The sequence below is a fragment of the Colobus angolensis genome, unplaced genomic scaffold (genome assembly GCF_000951035.1).
Source record: "Colobus angolensis palliatus isolate OR3802 unplaced genomic scaffold, Cang.pa_1.0 Scaffold92, whole genome shotgun sequence".
In the NCBI taxonomy this organism is placed as follows: Eukaryota; Metazoa; Chordata; class Mammalia; order Primates; family Cercopithecidae; genus Colobus; species Colobus angolensis.
Window position 1 is genome coordinate 7,946,292 of NW_012123154.1, and position 20,845 is coordinate 7,967,136.

Genomic DNA, 20,845 nt, shown 5'->3' on the forward strand with positions numbered 1-20,845 from the left:
TACCAACTGCTGACAAGTATGTGGAGAAACTAAAACACAAACATTTCTGATAGGAAAGTATAAGGCTACAACCGCTTTGGCAGAAAAGTTTGACAATTTCTTAAAAAGTTAAACATAGGTTGGGCACAGTGGCTCACACCTGTAATCCCAGCACTTTGGGAAGCCAAAGTGGGTGGATCACCTGAGGTCAGGAGTTCAAGACCAGCCTGGCCAATGTGGTGAAATCTCATCTCTACAAAAATACAAAAATTAGCTGGACATGATGGCAGGTGCCTGTAATCCCAGCTACTTGGGAGGCTGAAGCAGGAGAATCGCTTGAACCTGGGAGGCAGAGGTTGCAGTGAGCCAAGATCGTGCCATTGCACTCCAGCCTGGGCGACAGAGTAAGACTCCATCTCAAAAAAAAAAAAAAAAAAAAGTTAAAACTTAAACCTACCATGTAATCCAGACATTCCACTTTCATACATTTATCTAAAAGAAACAAAAGCACATGTCTATTAAAATACTTGTACATGGCCATTCGTGGTTGTCTTATTTATAATAGCCGGAAACCAGACATAACCCAAATGTCCATCCACAGGCGACTAGATAAATAAATGGGCATATTCATACAATGGAATACTCCTCAGCCACAAAAAGAAATGAACTATTGATGCATACAACATGAATGAATCTCAAGAACAATTATGCTTTGTGAAAGAAGTCAGATAAAAAGTACCATATACCATATAATTCCATTTATGTAAAATTCTTGAAAATACAAACTAACCCGCTGAAAGCAGATTAGTGGTTGCCTGGGTATAAGGGGTAGGGGAGGGTAGAGGGTGACAGTAACAGAAACCTGAGGAAACCTTAGTGGGAGAGAGGTATGTTCATTATCTTGATTGTTGTGATGCTTCACAGGTGTCAAAATTTATCTAAACCGGTCGGTATAATGTATGCCAATTAGACTTCAACAGAGTGTTAAGATGAACTCGCACAAGTTTAAGAAATAGAATGAGATATGTAACAAGATACCATTTACATAATTATATATATATACACACACATACATACAAACACTACACATTTTGAAAAAATACTAGCAAAAATAAATGCATACCTATGTAATAAACACACTAGAAATCTGGCTTCTGGGTGGCTGGGTGGGTGGGTGCTGAGGAACAACACCTGGGGTAAGAGAGAAGAAAGAAACAAAGGAAACAGGGGAGAGATGTCATGCATGCAGACCAATGATGAACGAGGAGCACAATGAACTAAACTCTGTATGAACAAAAACAAAAATGTTCTCTTTATTACAAAAAAAAGTTTCCTAGGTCAACAGGATGCATTTTTGCCTCACTTTAAAAGGGAACATTTCTGAGATTTTAATGAAACTGATGCAATAACTTTGTCTCCAAAGAAAGGCAGCTTCCATTTTAGTGCTTTTGGAGATAAGCTTGTGGCTTGTACGTACCACATCTCTGAAAATCCTGTTAGAAATTCTGCTAGCGGCAAAATGCTGCAATTCAGTAAGGGCATAATTAGCTTGATGTTTATAAAGCTCCATCATACCTTCTACGTAGGCCCATTGCACAGATGTTTAAGTACCATCAAGCTGTGTTTTCATATGTACAGCTAATAATTCTTAGCTGTGGTTTCCCTTTAAGTAAAGCCAACAGTAGCCAGAAGATGCGCTTACCAGAGGTGTCCCCATGCAAAACATAATTTACTTTTAGTTTATTGCAGAAAAATGTAGGTGGAGGGCAGTTAGAAAATAATTAAAAGTGTGTGCTTCCTTATAACATGCTATCTTACTAACTGAACTTCTAACCTGACATAAATACATTGCATACTGTAACCTGTTTCTCCTGATTATTAACCTTGAGCATGGCAACCTATAAATCATGCCTGAAACAGCTGGCGCTCAGCATTGCCCCAAAGGTACATGATTACGATCGTTTTATATATATCTTGGTATGCAGACATGAAAAATTCATTGAAGAGGTTGGTATTGTAAGACTTATTGTAATGAATTTTCCCAAAAACATAGATCATGCTTAAAATAGGTGTCTGCTTATTATAATGCAGCCATTTATATCTTCTTGAATTACCTTGCCCATAGCTCAGCCATTTTCTTAAAGTCAAACATGATGATACCTAAATAGATTTACTGCAGTCACTTTGCACTGCTTAAAAGTAGAAGTTTGCCTTTTTTCTCCTTTTTTGTTAATACTTAGAGAATCCAAGAGTACAAATTTTTTTTAAAGGGGGGAATTATCTGGAAAGACATTCCCTAAAGTCATCCCTATTTACTTGAGTTTGTCAACCATGAACACATAGGGTAGAAAAAAAAACCCAATATGTTATGTTTCTCACCACTCACCAAAATGTTGCCCTACTCCTTGCAAAGAATGGCTAATCATATCAACAATTATTAGAATGATAAAATGTTAGAGCCAAAAGGGTCTCCAAGTGTCACTGAGGCCCTCACTGTGCAAATGGAACAACCCCAGGGAACTGGTGACTTTCAATCAAGGTCGCACATCTGGAAAGGAGGAGGTCCCTGATGTGGCCCCAGTTCTCAGGTTTGTAATACTAATAGCTGGGAGAGTGTTTATTAGGTGCGGTTCAGGGCTCAGTGCCTGATGCGTGTGAACTGGTGGAATCCTCACTGCAGGCTTCTGAAATGGGCTCTAGCATCCCCACTGCCATTCGCCTCGTTGTCATTATTGCGACCAGTCATCTGGGGAAACAGGTCCAGAGAAATGAAGTAGCTCGCCCGTGGCACACAACCTGCCATTGGCTGAGCAGGACTCAACCAGACTCCCCTCAGCCTGAGCCCATCTAGTGGATCACAGCTCAGCGCTGAATGAACGGCCGCACCACCGGAACTGCTTTCACTTCACCTGGTGGTTTCTTTTTCGTTTTCTGATGGAATTGGCCAGGCTTGTAAACTGTTGCTATATGAGTTCATGAAAGACACAGTTTATTAGTTTGCTGGGGCTGCCAGAACCAGGTACCACAGACTGGGTGGCTGAAACAACAGACATCTCTTTTCTCACCCTTCTGGAGGCTGGAAGTCCAAGATCAAGAGGTCAGCAGGATTGGCTTCTTGGGGGCCTCTCTCCTGGGCTTGTGGATGGCCGCCTTCTTCCCGTGCCCTCAGGAGGTCTTCCCTCTGTCTCTGCCTGTGTCCTAATCTCCTCTTCTTATAGACACCAGTCAGGTTGGAGCAGGACCCATCCATAGGAACTCATTTTCCCTTAATCCCCTCTTAAAGGCTCTGTCTCTAAATGCAGTCCCATCCTGAGGCGCTGGGGCTCTGGTTCCAGCGCATTCATCTGGGCAGGACACAGTCCACTCCCTCACACATGTGCCTTCTTCTGGTGAGAACCCTACTTACAAAAACACCAATTAGAAACAAACAGGCTCAGTCCCTGTACCTGTATAGATCTTCATTCTTTACCTGACGGGAGCTGTTAAAACCAGCAGCACCTCACTTGCTGTGCCCTTTAAAACTGAGTTTGGGAAGGAAAAGGCAGTTTCCCGCAGAGGCGCTCCATGCCCACCGTGCAGCCCCATCCATCGCCCACCTGTGCCCAGTGCCGCCGCAGTCCGCCCTTTCCACCCACCGCGGGACCCAGAGGCGTCACTGCTGTGTGGAGCCCTGGCCTTCACGACTGAACAGCATAGCATCAAATAATATTATTAAAATAAGAGGGCAGAAATTCAGACTCCCCAAAGGTGGGCACCTCATGCAGAAACCCTTTTTCCTTTCATCCTTGCTTCCTCCTGGGAAGGAGGAAAGCTGAGGACAGCTCTCCAGGGCCCGTTGTGTTTTGTTTGATTTTTTTGACTAAAGGGTGAGTAACAACAAGAGCGTGGTCCTGAGTGTGCTGGGGCAGAGGGCGTGGCAGCCATGGGCACTGTTTGCCATCTGGTAGGGGTGGGCACACCTTGGCCACCCAGGAACCTGTGTTAGCTTGGCAGGGATGCCAGTCAGGCCCTATGGCCAGCCTCCAGAAGCCAGACAGGGAGAAAGGACTCATTTCTGTCTTCTGGCTTTGTGTGAGGGCCTAGGGGAGGGACCTCGAGGTAGTTCAAATTGCCTGGAAATTCTATCAGTCTCTATGCTCATGAATGAGGAAAAGAATTCATTCCTCTAAAAACAAACACACACTCACAAAGCACTGGACAGATACAATGGGGACAACACTCTCTGTGGTACTGTCACTATTCAGGGACAGCACGCACAATAGTTGACATTGTGAACGTGTTTATTTTGTACCAGTCTAAGTAGTTCTACAGGCATTATCTCATTCAGTCTTCAAAACTGGCCTGCACGGAAGGTGGTATTACCATCCCCACTTGGTGCAGAAGAAAAAGGAGGCTGTCCCAACTGCTGGCTGTCACACAAGCGGGAGAAGAGTCCCCTGGGCAGGAGGCATTTTGCGGGGAATGTTCCATTTGCCTGTGGTTTCTCCTCTTCAGGGACTGGTTTTTCATCAGTTTTCCATTTCTGAAGTGGCATTAAAAGTAATCCCCAATCACTCAAAGCTGCTTTCCTGGCTCTCTTACTACCCTCTCACAGAGGACGTCACAGGTGCTTTGAGGTCCAAACGAAATTTAGGGACCCTCTCTCTAGAAAAATACATGCACACATAACTATGCATCCAAATTCAGGGGATTTAGGGCCACCCACATCCCCTCCCACAAAGCCCATCCACGGACCCAGGTTAAGAACCCTTGTTTTACAGCAGGATTTTTCAAAGTGCAGGCCACTAACCACTACTGCAGCATTAAGTCAGTTTAGAGGGGAATGATCTCTTATTTGCTTGCTCTAATGAAATAGAATACAATAGAAAATATTAGAATGTATTGGAATAAGAGTATTGTGAAGCTTTAAAAACAATTTCATCCAAATCTGGAAGTGTACAAGGCCCCAGGGCTACTTGTATTGCTCACTGGTGTTTGAGAACTGACTTTCTAGAAGCCTTACCTCTTCCCACCCACTCCAAGCTCAAGTCTGCACTGCTGTCTTCAGCCAAGAACTGCCTGTGTTTCAGGACAGGCAGAAGCCTTATTTCCATAGAACACTCCTTATAAGCCAAAATCACTCCGGCCATTTGCTCAGTGTTTTTAGGCTTCACTCTCCTGTACCATTTCTTTAGAATTTGTCAAATGATGCAAAGTTTTTAAAGTGATCATTTATTGAGTGCCAGTTCGGTGCCAGACGCTAAGAACTTTGCATATTCAGGATTTGTTTTCTTTTTTTATTTTTTCAGGACAGAGTCTTGCTCTGTTGCTCAGGCTGGAGTGCAGTGGCACGATCTCAGCTCACTGCAGCCTCCACCTCCCGAGTTCAAGCAATTCTTCCACCTTAGCCTCCCAGGTAGTTAGGATTACAAGTGTCCGCCACCATGTCTGGCTAATTTTTTATATTTTTAGTAGAGACGGGGTTTCATCAAGTTGGCTAAGCTGGTCTCAAACTCCTGGCCTCAGGTGATCCATCTGCCTCAGCTTCCCAAAGTGCTGGGATTACAGGTATGAGCCACCGCGCCCGGCCATATTCAGGATTTCTAATCCTCACACAACACTAGAAGGAAGGCATTATCATTATTATGCTTCCAAATTCACAAATGAGGAAGGTGCGACTCAGAGACAAACTTGCTCTACAGCACTGCCACTGTGTGTGTGTGGTGGGAGGTACCTGGTTGCTGTCATTATGTGGTAGAGAAACCACACTATGTGATCTGGAGTCCAAAGACCTGCCTGCAAGATTCAACTAAACCACTTGCTAACCTTGCATCACGGAACCTTAATTTCTGTAATCTCTAAAGTCACAACTGGCCTATTTCAAAGTTGTATCCATTGAGACAATGCATGGATAAATGCCCTGAAATCTGCAAAGCACAGGCAGATCTGTTGTTTATATTACCTACCTCAGCAACACTCTTAGGCCCTGGAAGAACCCTGATTATATGCTTTTTCTCTCACCCCTACCCTCCAACACGCCCCTCTAATTGCACATTAAATACTTCCCTATTGGTTGCTACTTAAGGACAAGAATGTTACCTATTATTCCCTTTGTTTAGCATAACCCTGGCATGGCTTTCAAAAGAAAGTGTCCTTAATACACAAAAAGACTCCATGACATTTGTCCCTAAGACAGCAGAGACTCAATGTGGAAAAGCTGAAAGCAAAACATGGCTGCATTTAGTCCATCAAGCAAGAATGTCCAGATACAGAAGGAAATCACCTTGTGGACACCAGCAACAGGAAGCCATCCTCAGGGCATTGCTGCCTCCGTTTTTAGGTCACCATCAGCAGCACCTAAGAGAAGGGGAATATCATGATCATGTTGATGCAGGAGAGATGTGAGTCTTAGAGATTTAACTGAAGTTACTAAACTTTTTTCTTTTTTGCAATAATTCAGAAGCCTAGATGGTTTATATTTAAAGCAAAACAAGATTACTTTAAAGCTGTTCCTGTTCTGGATAGTGATCTGGTGTAGGAATCTAAAATTATAAGGAGCAAGGACAACCGATCAAATCCACATGTCCTCTCCCAGGGTCTCTGGGCTCAGTGCCTTCCTCATTATTCAACACACGTAGCCACAGCTGACAATCAAGTGGCTAGGATAATTTGTACATGTAACAGCTATTAAAACAGTAAGTTTGTCTAACCCTTCAAGTTGTTGTGGATTTCAGCATCTCCTTGAAGGCAGGGAGCACATCAAGCCCTGTACATACAATCCATGAGAATAAATGTGCCAGATCAGCATGCATCTAAAATCTGCAGATGCGTGTCCAGAAGCGGGTATATCGTAGTACAAAATAAAATTGCAAACTACTTTGGGTGAGCTTTCTGACCAGGACAGGCATACTGGAAGCATATCAGCTGGAGATGACATTTTGGCCATTTAGTCATTTGAGCTCCAAATACAAGAAACACCAAGTGATTCTCAAAGTTGCCTTCTTCTTGTATATATTTCACAGCATGTTCTCCTAGGCTTATGCACCTTGGAAGGCCACTGTTGTTTTGCTCATTTGGCCTGCCCCCAAACACATAGGAAAGCAACATAAATACAAAAAGCTTTGGTTTCCCCAACATCGACATCGTAAACAATATTCAAGTTTTTGTAGTTACTATCCCCAACAGCAAGATTTTAATGATCATAAACAATTGATACCTGCACAGTCCTCAGCAACAGATGGTTTTATGGTTGAAATGTAAAGGGACATTTTCTGCTTTAATTTTATCCCCCACTGCCACCACCACGTATTCTGATGGTCAATGAAATTCTTTTCGCAAAGGGGACTAGGGGCTGGGGGCCGATGGGCAAGCCAGCACTTTGTCATTGAGTTGCCACGGCTGTGTTACTATCAGAACACACAGGTTCTATGCAAACTGGGACTCCCAAGAAAAGGATTTTGGGGGGCAGTTTGTAACTTTATGTTTTGGAGAGTAAAATTTTTTTCATGATTTTAAACAACGCTTGGGGCAATTCTGAGTCAGTCCAGCTGTTCCTCAGAAGCTAGCCATGGCTGGAGGAGCAGAAACCGGGAGCTGAGAAACAGGCCAGCCTCGTTGGGGGAAGAACAATGCCTCCGTAGTCCGACACAATGGCCGCCTCTCATTTTCCACCAACTCTCACAATAAGATGGAAAGGACCATGGAGCTGCCTTGCAGGGCCCCCTGAGCCTAGAGAGAGAACATTAGCTCTGCAGCTACAGATATGCAAATCTGCTGTGAGAGCTACAATAGCCTAGGAAAGCCCGTGGGTGGGGACAGATGAAGCAACACTGTTCTTCTGGGGCTATTTTCCATCCTTGTAGGAACCATAGGTTCCAGACTTTGTCATCTCAGTTTCTACAAGCTGGGGCTGGCTTTTAGGGCCATTCAGATACAAGGTAGAAGAAAGGGCAATATTCACTATCCAGAAATCCTAGAGAATATCCTCAGTAACGAGCAGAAATATTTAGACTGTCGGTTGCATAGATCATATCATTAACTTAGCATGGATATAAAGCCTGCTTATTAATTTTTTTTTTTTTACTTGAGCATCTTTCAGGCATTCTTCAATAATCACTTCTGTGATGCAGCATGAGATTCTGGAACTTTCTGATTTGTTCTTCAGATCACACCATCAGTTGTTTATTAAAGGACCTTGTAGCTTGATCTATTTTAGGTTTTTGTTTAAGATCCTAGACCTGAATTAACATTGATGATGGGTTTATCCTAAAACAGATGGCCCACAGCTAGCCACCACATTCACTGGAAAAGTCCGAATTCTAGTTCTGGCCACCACACTTGTGTACTACTCGGCCTTGGGCAAATGACCCTGCCTTACCTGGTGAAGGGGTGGTGGCAACAAGACTGGCCTAACTTGCCAGGGTGTGGTGTGGATTAACTCACCAGTGCCTATTAACAAACACAAATGCTGAATTCTGAAATGTTGAGCTTCCCAATTCCTAGGGAAACATGGTGAAACATGTCAAACAGGATGAGTTTTCCAAACTGTCATGCAAACTCCCCTAAACTATTAAATTTACAGCCTGCTTAGGTTTCAGTCATCCAGCCTATATCCAAGTTGATGTCTCTTGAACTGAGACTGACAATTATGAGGTTTTGGATTGCAAACCACTGCAGTACCTGGCTCCTGTCACAGAAGAGAATCAGGTTTCTCTCATTTGTAATCTTGAAATCGAGCTTTCAGATCAAAATGCAGAGGCGGTAAGGGGACAATGGAGGAAGCCACCTGGAGTATAAAGTGATTCCTAAGCAGTATTTTGACTTACTGCTACTATTTCTTATACATTAGAAACTGTCCTTTAGCTACAACTCCAAATTTATAATGACATTTGTCTTGGAGCCCAGGAAGGACCTCATGAGAAGGGAAGGCTCACAGCAGGATCCAACTGTGGAGAGGCACCAGCACACTTAAATAGCATGCCTGCAAACATGCGAAATGGGATTCTGCCATCTTTGTTCGAGTGAAGAAAATTTCAACCTGCTTAGGAGCTAAACAAATTTTTAGAGTAAATCATTCTGCTGGGCGCGGTGGCTCACCCCTGTAAGCCCAGCACTGTGGGAAGCTGAGGCAGGCAGATCACTTGAGGTCAGGAGTTTGAGACCAGTCTGGCAAACATGGTGAAATCTCATCTCTACTAAACATACAAAAATTAGCCGGGCATGGTGGCAGATGCCTATAGGCCCGGCTATTCAGGAGGCTGAAGCAGGAGAATCTTGAACACGGAAGGCGGAAGTTGCAGTGAGCCGAGGTCGTGCCACTGCACTCCAGCCTAGGTGACAGAGCAAGACTCCATTTCAAAAAAAAAAAGAGTAAATAGTTCTGAAAGTAAAGATATTAGATGTAAAAAAATTTTTTTCACTACCTTATTCTTTAATTTCATTTAAATTACATGGTACACATTTGATTAAGGAGATCCAAATTAAAATTCAACTCTACATCTGTAGATCCAAAACAAGGTTTATAGACCAATAGATCTATCGGGAGGGTGGCGCTATGTTGCACTGCATAAAATAACTTATAATACTTAGAAAACGATCATCCTAACCCTTACCAGAAAATCTTCAAATTAAATGGCTCCTCTGTCAAAAATCTCAGTGATGAAATGCTTAGAGTCTTACATTAGGTAAAATATTTCAGAAGGTAATTTATTCATCTATTTTGCCAAATGTAGCTTATTTTACTACGTCTGTAAAACTGTGGTAAATCTTACCTGTGCTTAAGAAAACATAAAATTGCTCATTAGAGAGCCAAGTTGAATGAATAAGATGTATTCTAACTTTTAAGTGCTTGTTAGAAGTCATTTACATTGTTTTGCTTCCTAATTTAAATTTATTGGTGGCCCTAGAGACACAGAGATGTTTGCTGTAACACATATTGCTTCAACAACACTCATTCTCACCTCCTCTGTCAGAAGTAATTTCTAAAAACTCTTCCCACAGATAATTAACAAATAATTTTCATTGAACTAAAAAGAAAATTTTATAACAGACATGATGGGAAAATTTCTTTTCCCAGTATCTTCTTCTAACAGTAATCACAACATTCTTATTTTAAAAAAACAGCATGGTGAACATTCTTTATCTGTTAGTTTTTAGTAGTAGTCCTGAAGAATACAAATTATTCACTGAGAAGTTCATTTAAATTGGAGAGTCTACCTCTTCAAAACATATCCCAAGTCCATCCACGGCTTTCCTTCTCCACTACTGCCCACTACCTTGATGCAAGGCTGCTACAGCCATCTCCCAACTGGAATTCCTGACTCCCCTTTACAAGGGAGTTTTTTGAACTGCAGACACAATGATCTTTTAAAAACAAGAAAATGACCATTTTTTCTGCATAAAACTTTCAGAAGACTTTCTACAGCACTTAGCATGAAACCCAAATCCTCCACCAGGGCCATCCAGGCCCTATGTAATCTAACCATGCCTCCCAACTTTTCAAGGCAGATGGCCTCTCCACTCCTTATTCCAAGCTCATTACCAACTCAAAGTCTTTGCATTTGTCATTCCTTTAGTCTGCACCATTCTCCAACTAGATCTCAGTCTGCCTACTGCTCATCACTCAGGTGTGAGCTGTCTCCTCCATAGAGAGCTCTTTCCTGGCCATCCTATCACCTTATTTAAGTCTTCCTTGCTCTGCAAACATTTTATTTGTATTCTGTTATCCATCTCTTCGTACTAGGATATAAGCTGCATGACAGCAGGGGACTAGTCTGTTTGCTTTCATTTCTATATTCCCAGCACAGCCTCTAGCACACAGCACCCAATGTTGCTGATGAATGTTAATTACACTAGCACAGTGCTTAGGAGCCTGGGCTTTGGAGTTAGATCAATCAGGGTTCAAATACCAGGGTAGCAATTTACTATCTCAGTAACTTATTTGGACAAATTCTTTTTAAAGACTTGATTTCTTTATAAAATAGAAATATTTGTGGGGCAAAATAAATCCAAATTTAAATGAGGTAGGTGGGATTCATTTCCTTAGCCAGAGTTGAGGCTCTAATTCAAGACTTTCTCTTAATTCCCAACCTCAAACTTAAGATGTTATGAAGGGGAAAAAACAGCAAACTTTCAGTCATCCTTATGTCATAATTTTCTTTCAGAGACCTAAAAGTGCAGTGTTTTAGGAGCGCATACACAGGCTTCTGCAGTCAGACGGCCTGAGTTCAAGTCCTGCTCCTGCACTTAACTGCTGGCAGTGATGCCAACTCCCAGGCCTCAGCCTCCTCAGGGAAGAACAGCACTTCCATCAGGGAGCAATGCCAGGAGAACCCTTGGCACCTCAGTGCTTCCTCCACGCTAGGCACACCATCATACCCATTAGTATCTGACTGAATTGAAAATACTTCTTACTCATGCCTGTAATTCCAGCACTTTGGGAAGCCAAGGCGGGCGGATCACAAGGGTCAGGAGATCGAGACCATCCTGGCTAACACGGTGAAATCCCGTCTCTACTAAAAATACAAAAAAATTAGCTGAGCATGGTGGCAGGCGCCTGTAGTCCCAGCTACTAGGGAGGCTGAGACAGGAGAATGGTGTGAATGCGGGAGACAGAGCCTGCAGTGAGCCGAGATCACACCACTGCACTCCCTCCTCGGCGACAGTGAGACTCTGCCTAAAAACAACAAAAATAAAATGCTTCTAACTTAGGTAGATTCAAGATCTACTACCAAGAATGAATTTCACTGGAAGAAAAAAATGCACTTTCCAATATGAAAATGTGAATGACATTAAAGCCATGTCAACAGATGCCAGAAGGTGCACGTAACAAGCCAGTGAGCCCCATCAACTCAGGGGTCCTCTGGCCACGAGCAACTGATGGCTTTGCTTTGAAGATCATCATTGCTCTTCGAATTTTATCCTAACAGTGTCACGTTATATTCTCTATTTACAGAGGCTCATAGGAAAATTTCCAATACTACAAAGAACTTTTAAAAAACACCCTTTCATGACTCATTTTATTAAGCAAATTCTCCCTGCTAACATCTTTGTTACTTAAATACTTAAATTCCCTATACTTTAGGCAGACCTAGTTTTACTTTTCGGTGTTTGAATAATTCCTTTTCAAAAAATATTCTCTTCAAGGCACTTTCCTCCAACGTGCACAGCCCATTGACTTTCAGCAGACAACGGCGATGATAAATGAAAGCCATCACAGGATCTGTAAGGTGGACGGTTCAGGTTGTTCCTTTCCCAGAATCATTAAGGGGCATATTTTCATCTTGGGGCATAAATGAACTGAATCTCATTGTCTGGGAGGAATTTGGACCACCTGTCTGGCAGCACACTGGCTGAGGGTGGACTGTGTGCGGACGTCCTAGGGGGAGGGTGTGGAGGAAGGCAACACACACAAAACACTCTCGTCCACATCCCTTCCTCTGCTTTTTAACTGGATGAAAATATGGCTTTGTGTTGGTTCAGGTGACATAAAAAGGTGAAAACAGTAGATCTCAAATTATATTTTACTTTAAATATCAAAGGTCGAAAAGGGGTCCACAAATCAGCAGCTCCTGAGATCGTGCGCGCGCGCGTGCGTGCTTAAGTCGGTCTGTTTCAATTCCACATGGGTTTTTCCACACACCGGTTCCTGGCATTGAGCGCTGGTCTGCAGGACACCAGAGTGCCTTTGTGTCCCTTGCTGACACTACTGCATTGTGTTTTTCTACCCATTAACCAAGGATAAATGACCTAGATATTGTGCCTATTAAAGCCTCATTTTTCTTTTGCCCTTTTGTTCTTCAGTGTACCACATTATCACACACTGCACACATTTCTAAGTATTCTCAGTCTCAGATGCCCTTTTGAGGGAGTAATAGGAGCTTTTTGTATGCATTTCTGTTGAGATATCTGGAGTGGAATTATGTGAGAGTAATTCAAGGTTTTCTTTCCTGTCTAGTCTTGGAGACAGTTTAGTGTATTACTAAAAGCTAATCTAGTATAAGAGGATATATCAAGAAACTGTACAAAAGCCAGAATGCTGTATTTGCATCTATTGCGAATACAAAAAATAGAGTGAACACCAGTTTCCCTATATACTACATTCTATAATTACATCTCTGCATATCATGGGTCACTTTTATTAAAAGCATCATTACTACAGTTGGCAGCAATTTACATTTTATCTTACATGATAGCAGTTTTCCAAGAAAAAAATAAAAGGACATCACAACAAAGAAAAACAATACATTTACAAAGTCATGTCTGTAAACTTCAAGGCTAGTTTAGAGCTGAGGTAATGCTGTTTTAGCTTTGTGGCTAAAGTAACAAAGTCCTTTAATTTAAAAAAGGTACCTGATTCTCTCTTCTCTCACTCTTTATTTATTCATCTATTTATTTTGTTTTTACCAGTGCATTACAAGACCACAAGACAATGGAACTGTAGTTCTGTCTGGCAAGAACCCTCCCAGTAGGTGAGTTTTCCAAAGGGACCCTTCACATTCAACAGCTGCCTTATTATTGCTGCGCCTCGGGACAGAGGCGTTCACACTAGCGTGGAGATTGTCAGAGTGGGTGGATGTGTGTGGATGCACGAGTGTGGGAACCCCATACAGTCAAAAAGGGAAACAAATGAGCAAGGATGATATGTATGGTATATGGTAAATTTCAGCTTGACCTTCACAGCAAAAAAATTAAAAATTAAAATTAAAAAATTAAATATATAACTTCATACTTCCTTTGAGCAGCACCTTCTTCCATTAGTGCCACTCAGTTACAAATTGCTCTTTATTATAATACCAATGGTACCAAGAGAAAAAAAAAAGCAGAGCATTATGTAAGTTTCCTTAAAAAGACATGATCACCTCTCAAATTTCATCTCTCCTAGGGATAATAAATAATGCACTGCACAATACTTAATGACCAAGATACCTTTTGACACACCTGTATAACATGACTTGAACTTTTTTTTTTTTTGCTACACTATGTTACAGAACAGCTTATAAAACTAGGTATGAACATTAACTGTGAGTGTAAACAGTAGGACTACCACTTGTCAAAAGTTTTAAACACTTGAACTGGAACTGGTACTGGTTATTCATCATTTTCATTGTTTTCTATTTCGTCCCCCCCATCAAGTGAGTCTAGCTCTTCACCCTGTGCTATTTCGTCTTCTAAGAGTGAGGACTCTGCAGTCTTATCCAGGCTCTCCTCGGCATCACTGCCTTCAAGGGTCTCTCCATCTTTAAAGGGTCCTCCCTCGGCCTTGTCAGCAGCAGCCTTTTCTTCGCTCGAGCCCACGGCATTCTGAAGTCCTGCCAATGCTGGGAACCCAGGCAGCGTCAATCCCCCCAGTCCTGGAGGTAGAAACATGGATGGGTAGAACAGGCCCGGGGCCATGGTGGACAGGAGGAAAGGGTTGAAGGCTAGTGGGTTTGAGGGCAATCCGGCCGGGGCAGTAGCAGCACCAACAGATCCATTCGCAGAGTCAGCAGCCGAAACAGCATCTGTGCTTTTCTCAGAGTCTTTGTTCTCGTCTTCATTCTCATTTCCTTTCTCCTCTCCTTTTGAAGTGCTGTCTTCCGGTTCTCCTTGACTAGAAGCAGTAGTGGTGTTTCCAGTAGCAGCTGACAGAGGGTTATTCAACAGCCCGCCCAAGCCAAACACGTTGGGCAGGCCCGCCATTCCTGGCAGCATCAGGGGCAGCACAGCAGCAGGGTTCTTCGCATCGCCTCCGGCGGTGGCAGCTGTTGCCAGTCCTGGAGGGAAGCCCATGAGGCCTGCCAGCTGGAGCGACTGGAGATTCTGGAGATTCTGAAGGCTCGTCAGGTCCATTCCAGCAAACAGGCTGTTCACCAGCAAAGGGTTGATCCCTGACGTGGAGGCCACAGCAGCAGCGGCTGCGGCTGCTCTGGCAATCTCACTTTTGGGCCTTCTTCCTCTTCTGCTCGCTCCCTCTCCCCGCACCACAGGCCCAGTGAGAAGGCGGTCAAACATTGACTCGGGAACAAAACCCTGGAGGAGAGGGGAGGCAAACAATGGCTATAAAGGCTGCCGAAGACAACTTGATCTCAATGTGAGCCTCTGTGGTGAACCTGCCATTCCAAACAGAAATACCTAAGTAGTTCTTCCCTTCTAACAGCTCAATGATAAAACTTAATGACAGCAAAACTTGTTTTTATTATTATGTTAGCTTGCTGAACTGCAGAAAAATTGCTCAAGGCTACTCATCAGTGAGGTAAATGTCAAGTTAGCTGCATCCATAACTAACTCAAGAAATCATACATCAGAAGTACATGATGGGGTACAAAAATAGAGTTAGGATGAGTAAGATCTAGTTTTCGGTAACACAACAGGGTGACTACATAGTCAACAATAATTTATTGTATGTTTTAAAGTAACTAAAAGAGTATAATCGCATTGTTTGTAATACAAAGGGTAAATGCTTGAGGTGATGCATACCTCATCTACCCAAAGTGATTATTATGCACTGTGTGCTTGTACAAAAATATTTCATGTACCCTATTATACACCTACCATGTACCCATAACACATTTTTATAAAGGAGAGTACATAATGTATAATTATATCAAATCATCACTTGAAGCCAGGTGCCGTGGCTCATGCTTGTAATCCCAACACTTTGGGAGGCCAAGACTAGAGAATTTCTTGAGCCCAGGAGTCTGAGACCAGCCTGGGGCACATAGCAAGACCCTATCTCTATGAAATTAAAAAAAAATTATCCAGGTGTGGTGGCATATGCTTGTCATCTCAGCTACTTGGCTAATCAGGAGGCTGAGATGGGAGGACTGCTTGAGCCCAGGAGTTTGAGGCTGCCAAGTGAGCTATGATTACACCATTGCACTCTAGCCTGGGTGACAGAGCAAGACCCTGTCTCTTAAAAGAAAAAAACATCATGCTGTACACCTTGAATATATATTTGATTCGTCAATTAATTTTTGTCAATTAAATATCTGTCAATTAAAAAAATTTTTTGGCTGGGCAGTGGCTCACACCTGTAATCTCAGCACTTTGGGAGGTGATGGCAGACAGACTGCTTGAGGTGAGTTCGAGACCAGCCTGGGCAATGTGGCAAAATGCCTTCTCTACAAAAAATACAAAAACTAGCCAAGCTTGGTGATGTGTGCCTGTAGTCCCAGCTGCTTGGGAGGCTGAGGTGGGAGGATTGCTTGAGCCTGGGAGGTTGAGGCTGTAGTGAGCTGTGATTTTTGTCACTGCACTCCAGTCTGGGTGACAAAGACCTTGCCTCAAAAAACAAACAAAAAAAGATACTGTATGGGAGAAAATTTATAAAATAGTATAACATAATATGAACCCAGGATGTAGGATGTTTTATCCCCTCTATAATGTGTTATTTTGGATATTTCAAATATATGTAAAAGTATTTTTGAAATATGGAAAATGTAATTATATTTTATTATCTACCCTAGAAAAATGAAAACTTACGTTCACACCAAAACCTGTACACAACTGCTTATAGCAGGTCTAGTCATAGTTTCAAAAATCAGGAAATAACCTAGATGTCCTTCAGCATGTGAGGGCTAAGCTGTGCAGTGTCACATCTATGCAATGGAGAGAGCTACTCGGCAACAGAAAGGAGCGAACTGTGACACATGTGACCATTGATGACCTTCCATATGATCATATGATCAAAAAGAAATTGCTCAGTTCTTCCAAACTTATGTCCTTCATGCTTATGTTTTATGACATTCTCAAAAAGACAGGAATGGAGAACAGGTCAGTGGCAGCCAGGGGCTGGGGTAGGGGAAAGGACAGTATGAGGGAACTCGAGGGAGTTGGGGGATGGAACCCTATTCTGACTACGGTGTCAGTTCACAAACTCACACGTGTGTTAAGATTGACAGAATGTTACACTGAAAGAAAAGTCAGTTTTAATGTAAAATTAAAACAAATAATCAGCATGTCATGAATGAACTTTTAAAAAGCTAGTAATAACAAATCTTTTAGGTAGAACTGTTGTATTTTTTTGTTGTTTTTCTTAAATCAGAAATCACAGTTAATCTTAATGATCTCAACCACCATACATCCCATTCCACAGGTGAGCCGTTAAGTAGACTTACCTGAGGCAGTTCCCCCTGGAGAAGTCTACCTCCAAGACTGTGAATGTATGTTTCCATACAAACCTTTTAAATTGGAGCTGACAAATGAATTCACTTTGGATTAATGATGTATTGATGTAAGAAATGATGTATTAATGATGTATGAAAATGATGTATTATGTCAATTCTTTTAAGCTAAGAGTAAGTTACAACTGAATAATTAATGGCAAACAGAAAACAAGAAAGACTCGGGAAAACAGTTTTGTATAGCTACCTTTCTTGACAGAAATGCAGTTTGTACTTACAGATTGCTTAACTATATCAGTCCAGTCTGGAGCAACTGCAAATTCAGGATTTTCTTCCAGCCACCTGGGTAGATCCTTCATCGGAGGCGCCATAGCTCCACCCATCTGGGTAGAGGCATTTGACAAATGATTAAAAACACAGTCTTCCCTCCCCTCTCTGTTAATCTACTCCCTACCCCTTCTATAATACACACACACACACACACACACACACACACACACACACACACAATCAGGCAGACAGGATTCTTTTCCCTTATAGAAGAGGGCAGGATAAAACACTTCTTTCTGGGCTAAGAAATCGCACAGTGATCAGTTCCCTTTCCCAGCGTTTACCTTCTTCCCATTTCGTTTATTGACAACAGGCACCCTTTCTTCTCCTGTCAAAGTGTTTATATCCAATTTATTAGGGTTTCGACATCTATGTCGTTTCTGTTTCGGTTTCTGAAATGAGGAAAATAGCACATCTGCATTCTTCTGCAAAAGAAAAAACATATTTAGTAAAAGTGGTATTTAGTACTTAGTCTTCTCTATATAAATGCCAAAGAAAACTGTCAGATCACCTTCAATTATTATGGAAGTTTCAAGAATCATTTTAATTATTAATATTAGAAACCATATTCTTCTCTTTGAAAGAAAAAACTCCTTCTTTACCCCTGTCCATTAAGGAACATGTAAGTGCTGGCTTTTCCTTTTGTCTATCAATAACCTCACTTAAAGTTTTTCTTTAAATGTTTAACCAAGTTGTGATATTTTTAAAGGAGGCTTTCTATAGTACTTTTACTAATTTCTAGTTAGTGGCTTGAATGAACACAAGAGATGATACCCCATCAACAACATGAGACTGTCTGTAATGGGAACTAACCAACAAATAGACAGATCTTGTGAGGGGGTGGGGGTACATTCTGAGTGGCAAGAATACTAGGCTGAACAAACAAAATAAAACAACAAAACAAAATGTAAAACCCTACATTTAAGTTTTTAAAAATCAATCACATAAATATGGAAAGCAAAAGACTTGCATTGCTAGCTAGCAGTTTCTATGACAAACCATTTGGAAATACGAACTGTCTAATGTTTAACATAAGGAACCAGCATTAGTTGCCGTAAAAGCAGCTAATACAATCTTGGGCTGCACTAACTGGTCAAATCTCTGGAAGTAATGGCTTCATAGCACTCCAGGATGGCGGAGCCTTGTCTGGAGACTAGAGAAAGTACATTCAAGAGTGTTACCCCACTACTAAGACCGCCTGGAAACAATGTCATGGAAAGAATAACTGAAGAAGTCACACGAGTTTGATGGGAGAAGCAAACAGTAAGGAAATGCATAATGCACATCTTCAAAAAACCATAAGGCTGCCTTCAGTAAGACAAACCTAAAGCTAGTATCTGAAATGAAGAAGACTCAACAACAAAGACCTGAGAAATGTTTGAGACCAGGAAACATTCAAGGAAAAGGCAGAGGGACCAGCTGTCAGGGATTTCTATGTTGTAAGGGAATGAAGTGGACCGGCCTGCAATATTCCTTCCAACTCTAAACTCTGCAATACTCACTGGTACATAACTTGGCATATCAACAGTGTAAGTAGGGTGCAGCTTCAGCCATTCAACTAAATCCTTATTTTTAGGAGCATCTTCCCCGACCAGCCTAGTCCCATCTTCGAGATTGATAACAGGGATCCGTGTGTCTGGGTCCAGCTGTCCGGGAGAAGGAATGTTTCTTGTTGGTGGGGTCTCTATATCTTCTTCAAAAGCTTTGGTCACCTCAGCATCCTCCTGCAGAAATTTCACAATGGTATGAATTCTCACACAAAGAGAGAGCCTCTGACAATGTCCTATTTCAAGAAAATGCTATCCTAGAATGGATCTTTGATCAAAAAGGGAAAATAGTTACTAGAAACAATGTCAGTTTGGGAACAGCTATTAAAAGTTAGAAAAAGAGGCTGGGTGCGGTGGCTCATGCTGTAATCCCAGCACTCTGGGAGACTGAGGTGGATGGATCACCCGAGGTCAGGAGTTATAAAAAATACAAAAAATAGCCAGGCATGGTGGTGCTTGCCTGTAATCCCAGTTACCTGGGAGGCTGGGGCAGGAGAATCACTTGAACTCAGGAGGCAGAGGTTGCAGTGAGCAGAGATTGCACCACTGCACCCCAGCCTAGGCGATAGAGTGAGACTTCGTCTCCAAAAAAAAAAAAAAAGTTAGAAGACAAAACTTTTATATCATTCTTCACACTGTAGAACTAGTAAGAAGGTAAAAATTGTATAGTCCACTAAGGTTCCATGTTTTGAAACCCTAAGCCAGCCACTGGGAATACAATATGGGGAGTATAGTCTGAGCTGATGTGCATGAAGGGCGGCCTCTCAATCTCTCTTGGAGATCCCCAAATTAAATTAAAGATAAATTTATCAAAATAAAGATATTATTTAATAATTTTTAAATATTAATTAACAAAATAAATTAAACATAATTTATACTAAAGAAATTTCTAAAAGCCAGTTTATATGCAACTTATTGGCACTCTGTGCACAGTATAATTTTGCTGGTAGTGGGACATTTTGTCTCAGGTATGTGTGGCAACATCGGAAAGAACAACGCTAACCGAAGTCTACAGTTATTTCAACCTCCAGACACCCATGTCTCCTTCCCCACAGCTCTACCATGGCCCAGGCCTGCATCACTTCCCACCCAGGTTACTGCAATATTCCTAAATGGTCTCCCTGATTCTAACCCCACCTATCTTCAATCCAACCTCCACACCACAGCGCTGGAGTCAGTTTTCTAAAATGCAGCTTTTCCCAGTTCAAAAAATTATGTCACATCACTCTCCTATTTTTTTCAATAACTGCATCCCTATTACCTCCAGGACAAAATCCAAGTTCTTCCGAATGGCATCAAGGCCCTCCATGATTTGCATCCTGCTTTCTCTCCAAGCTCATCTCTGCTGAAGCTCACTTCCTCAGCAAGTTCCTCAGTTCGTCAGACCCAAGAGACTCTCTACTCTTACACATGTTCTCTGCCAACCCTTTGAAAATGACCAACTCCTACATGATCTTCAAAACTTAACTGAAGTACAGCCATCCATAGGGAAACTTCTTCATCTGTTTCTCCCCATATCCTCTTCCCTCCACTCCCAGGCTTCCTTCCTTTGGGCTCATAAAGTACCCTAGACATGTCTTGGCCATGGCACACGTGCACAACCAGGACACATTATTATTTATCTGTTACCCCTTCCTAAACACTGCATTCTCCAGTGCAAGCACTTGTCAGGACTGTGTTTTTTGACTCTCAGTGCCGGCACAGGGAATAGTGCCAGCTTGTCCACTGTTGCTGAATGCATTCTTTTTCATGGCAGCACAGTTAGAGTGCTGACAAAATACTAAATTCTAGGATCTGTCCTCTTTCATCCAGGTAACACTGCTGGCCTTTACATCTCTTTCCTACTCGGTTTATTTACAGATCGATCAGCGCTTTCCTTGTATTTTACGTGCATGCACATCACCCCCG

The 20,845-nt window shown here is 42.1% G+C and overlaps 1 protein-coding gene and 1 pseudogene across 1 annotated transcript in view; both read right to left on the reverse strand.

Moving 5' to 3' along the window:
- The window catches only part of LOC105504506, a 34,653-nt pseudogene extending 29,545 nt beyond the window's left edge, over positions 1–5,108 (reverse strand).
- A 6,850-nt stretch (positions 5,109–11,958) lies between these two features.
- Positions 11,959–20,845, reverse strand: part of CHD7 (chromodomain helicase DNA binding protein 7) — a 189,976-nt gene continuing 181,089 nt past the window's right edge. Inside the window, exons 35-38 of the mRNA XM_011931946.1 lie at positions 18,893–19,114; positions 17,675–17,815; positions 17,339–17,443; positions 11,959–14,967 (exon numbers count right to left, since the gene is read on the reverse strand). Of these exons, the coding sequence (XP_011787336.1) occupies positions 14,047–14,967; positions 17,339–17,443; positions 17,675–17,815; positions 18,893–19,114 (1,389 nt within the window). The 3' untranslated portion in view covers positions 11,959–14,046. The remainder of the gene's footprint in view (positions 14,968–17,338; positions 17,444–17,674; positions 17,816–18,892; positions 19,115–20,845) is intronic.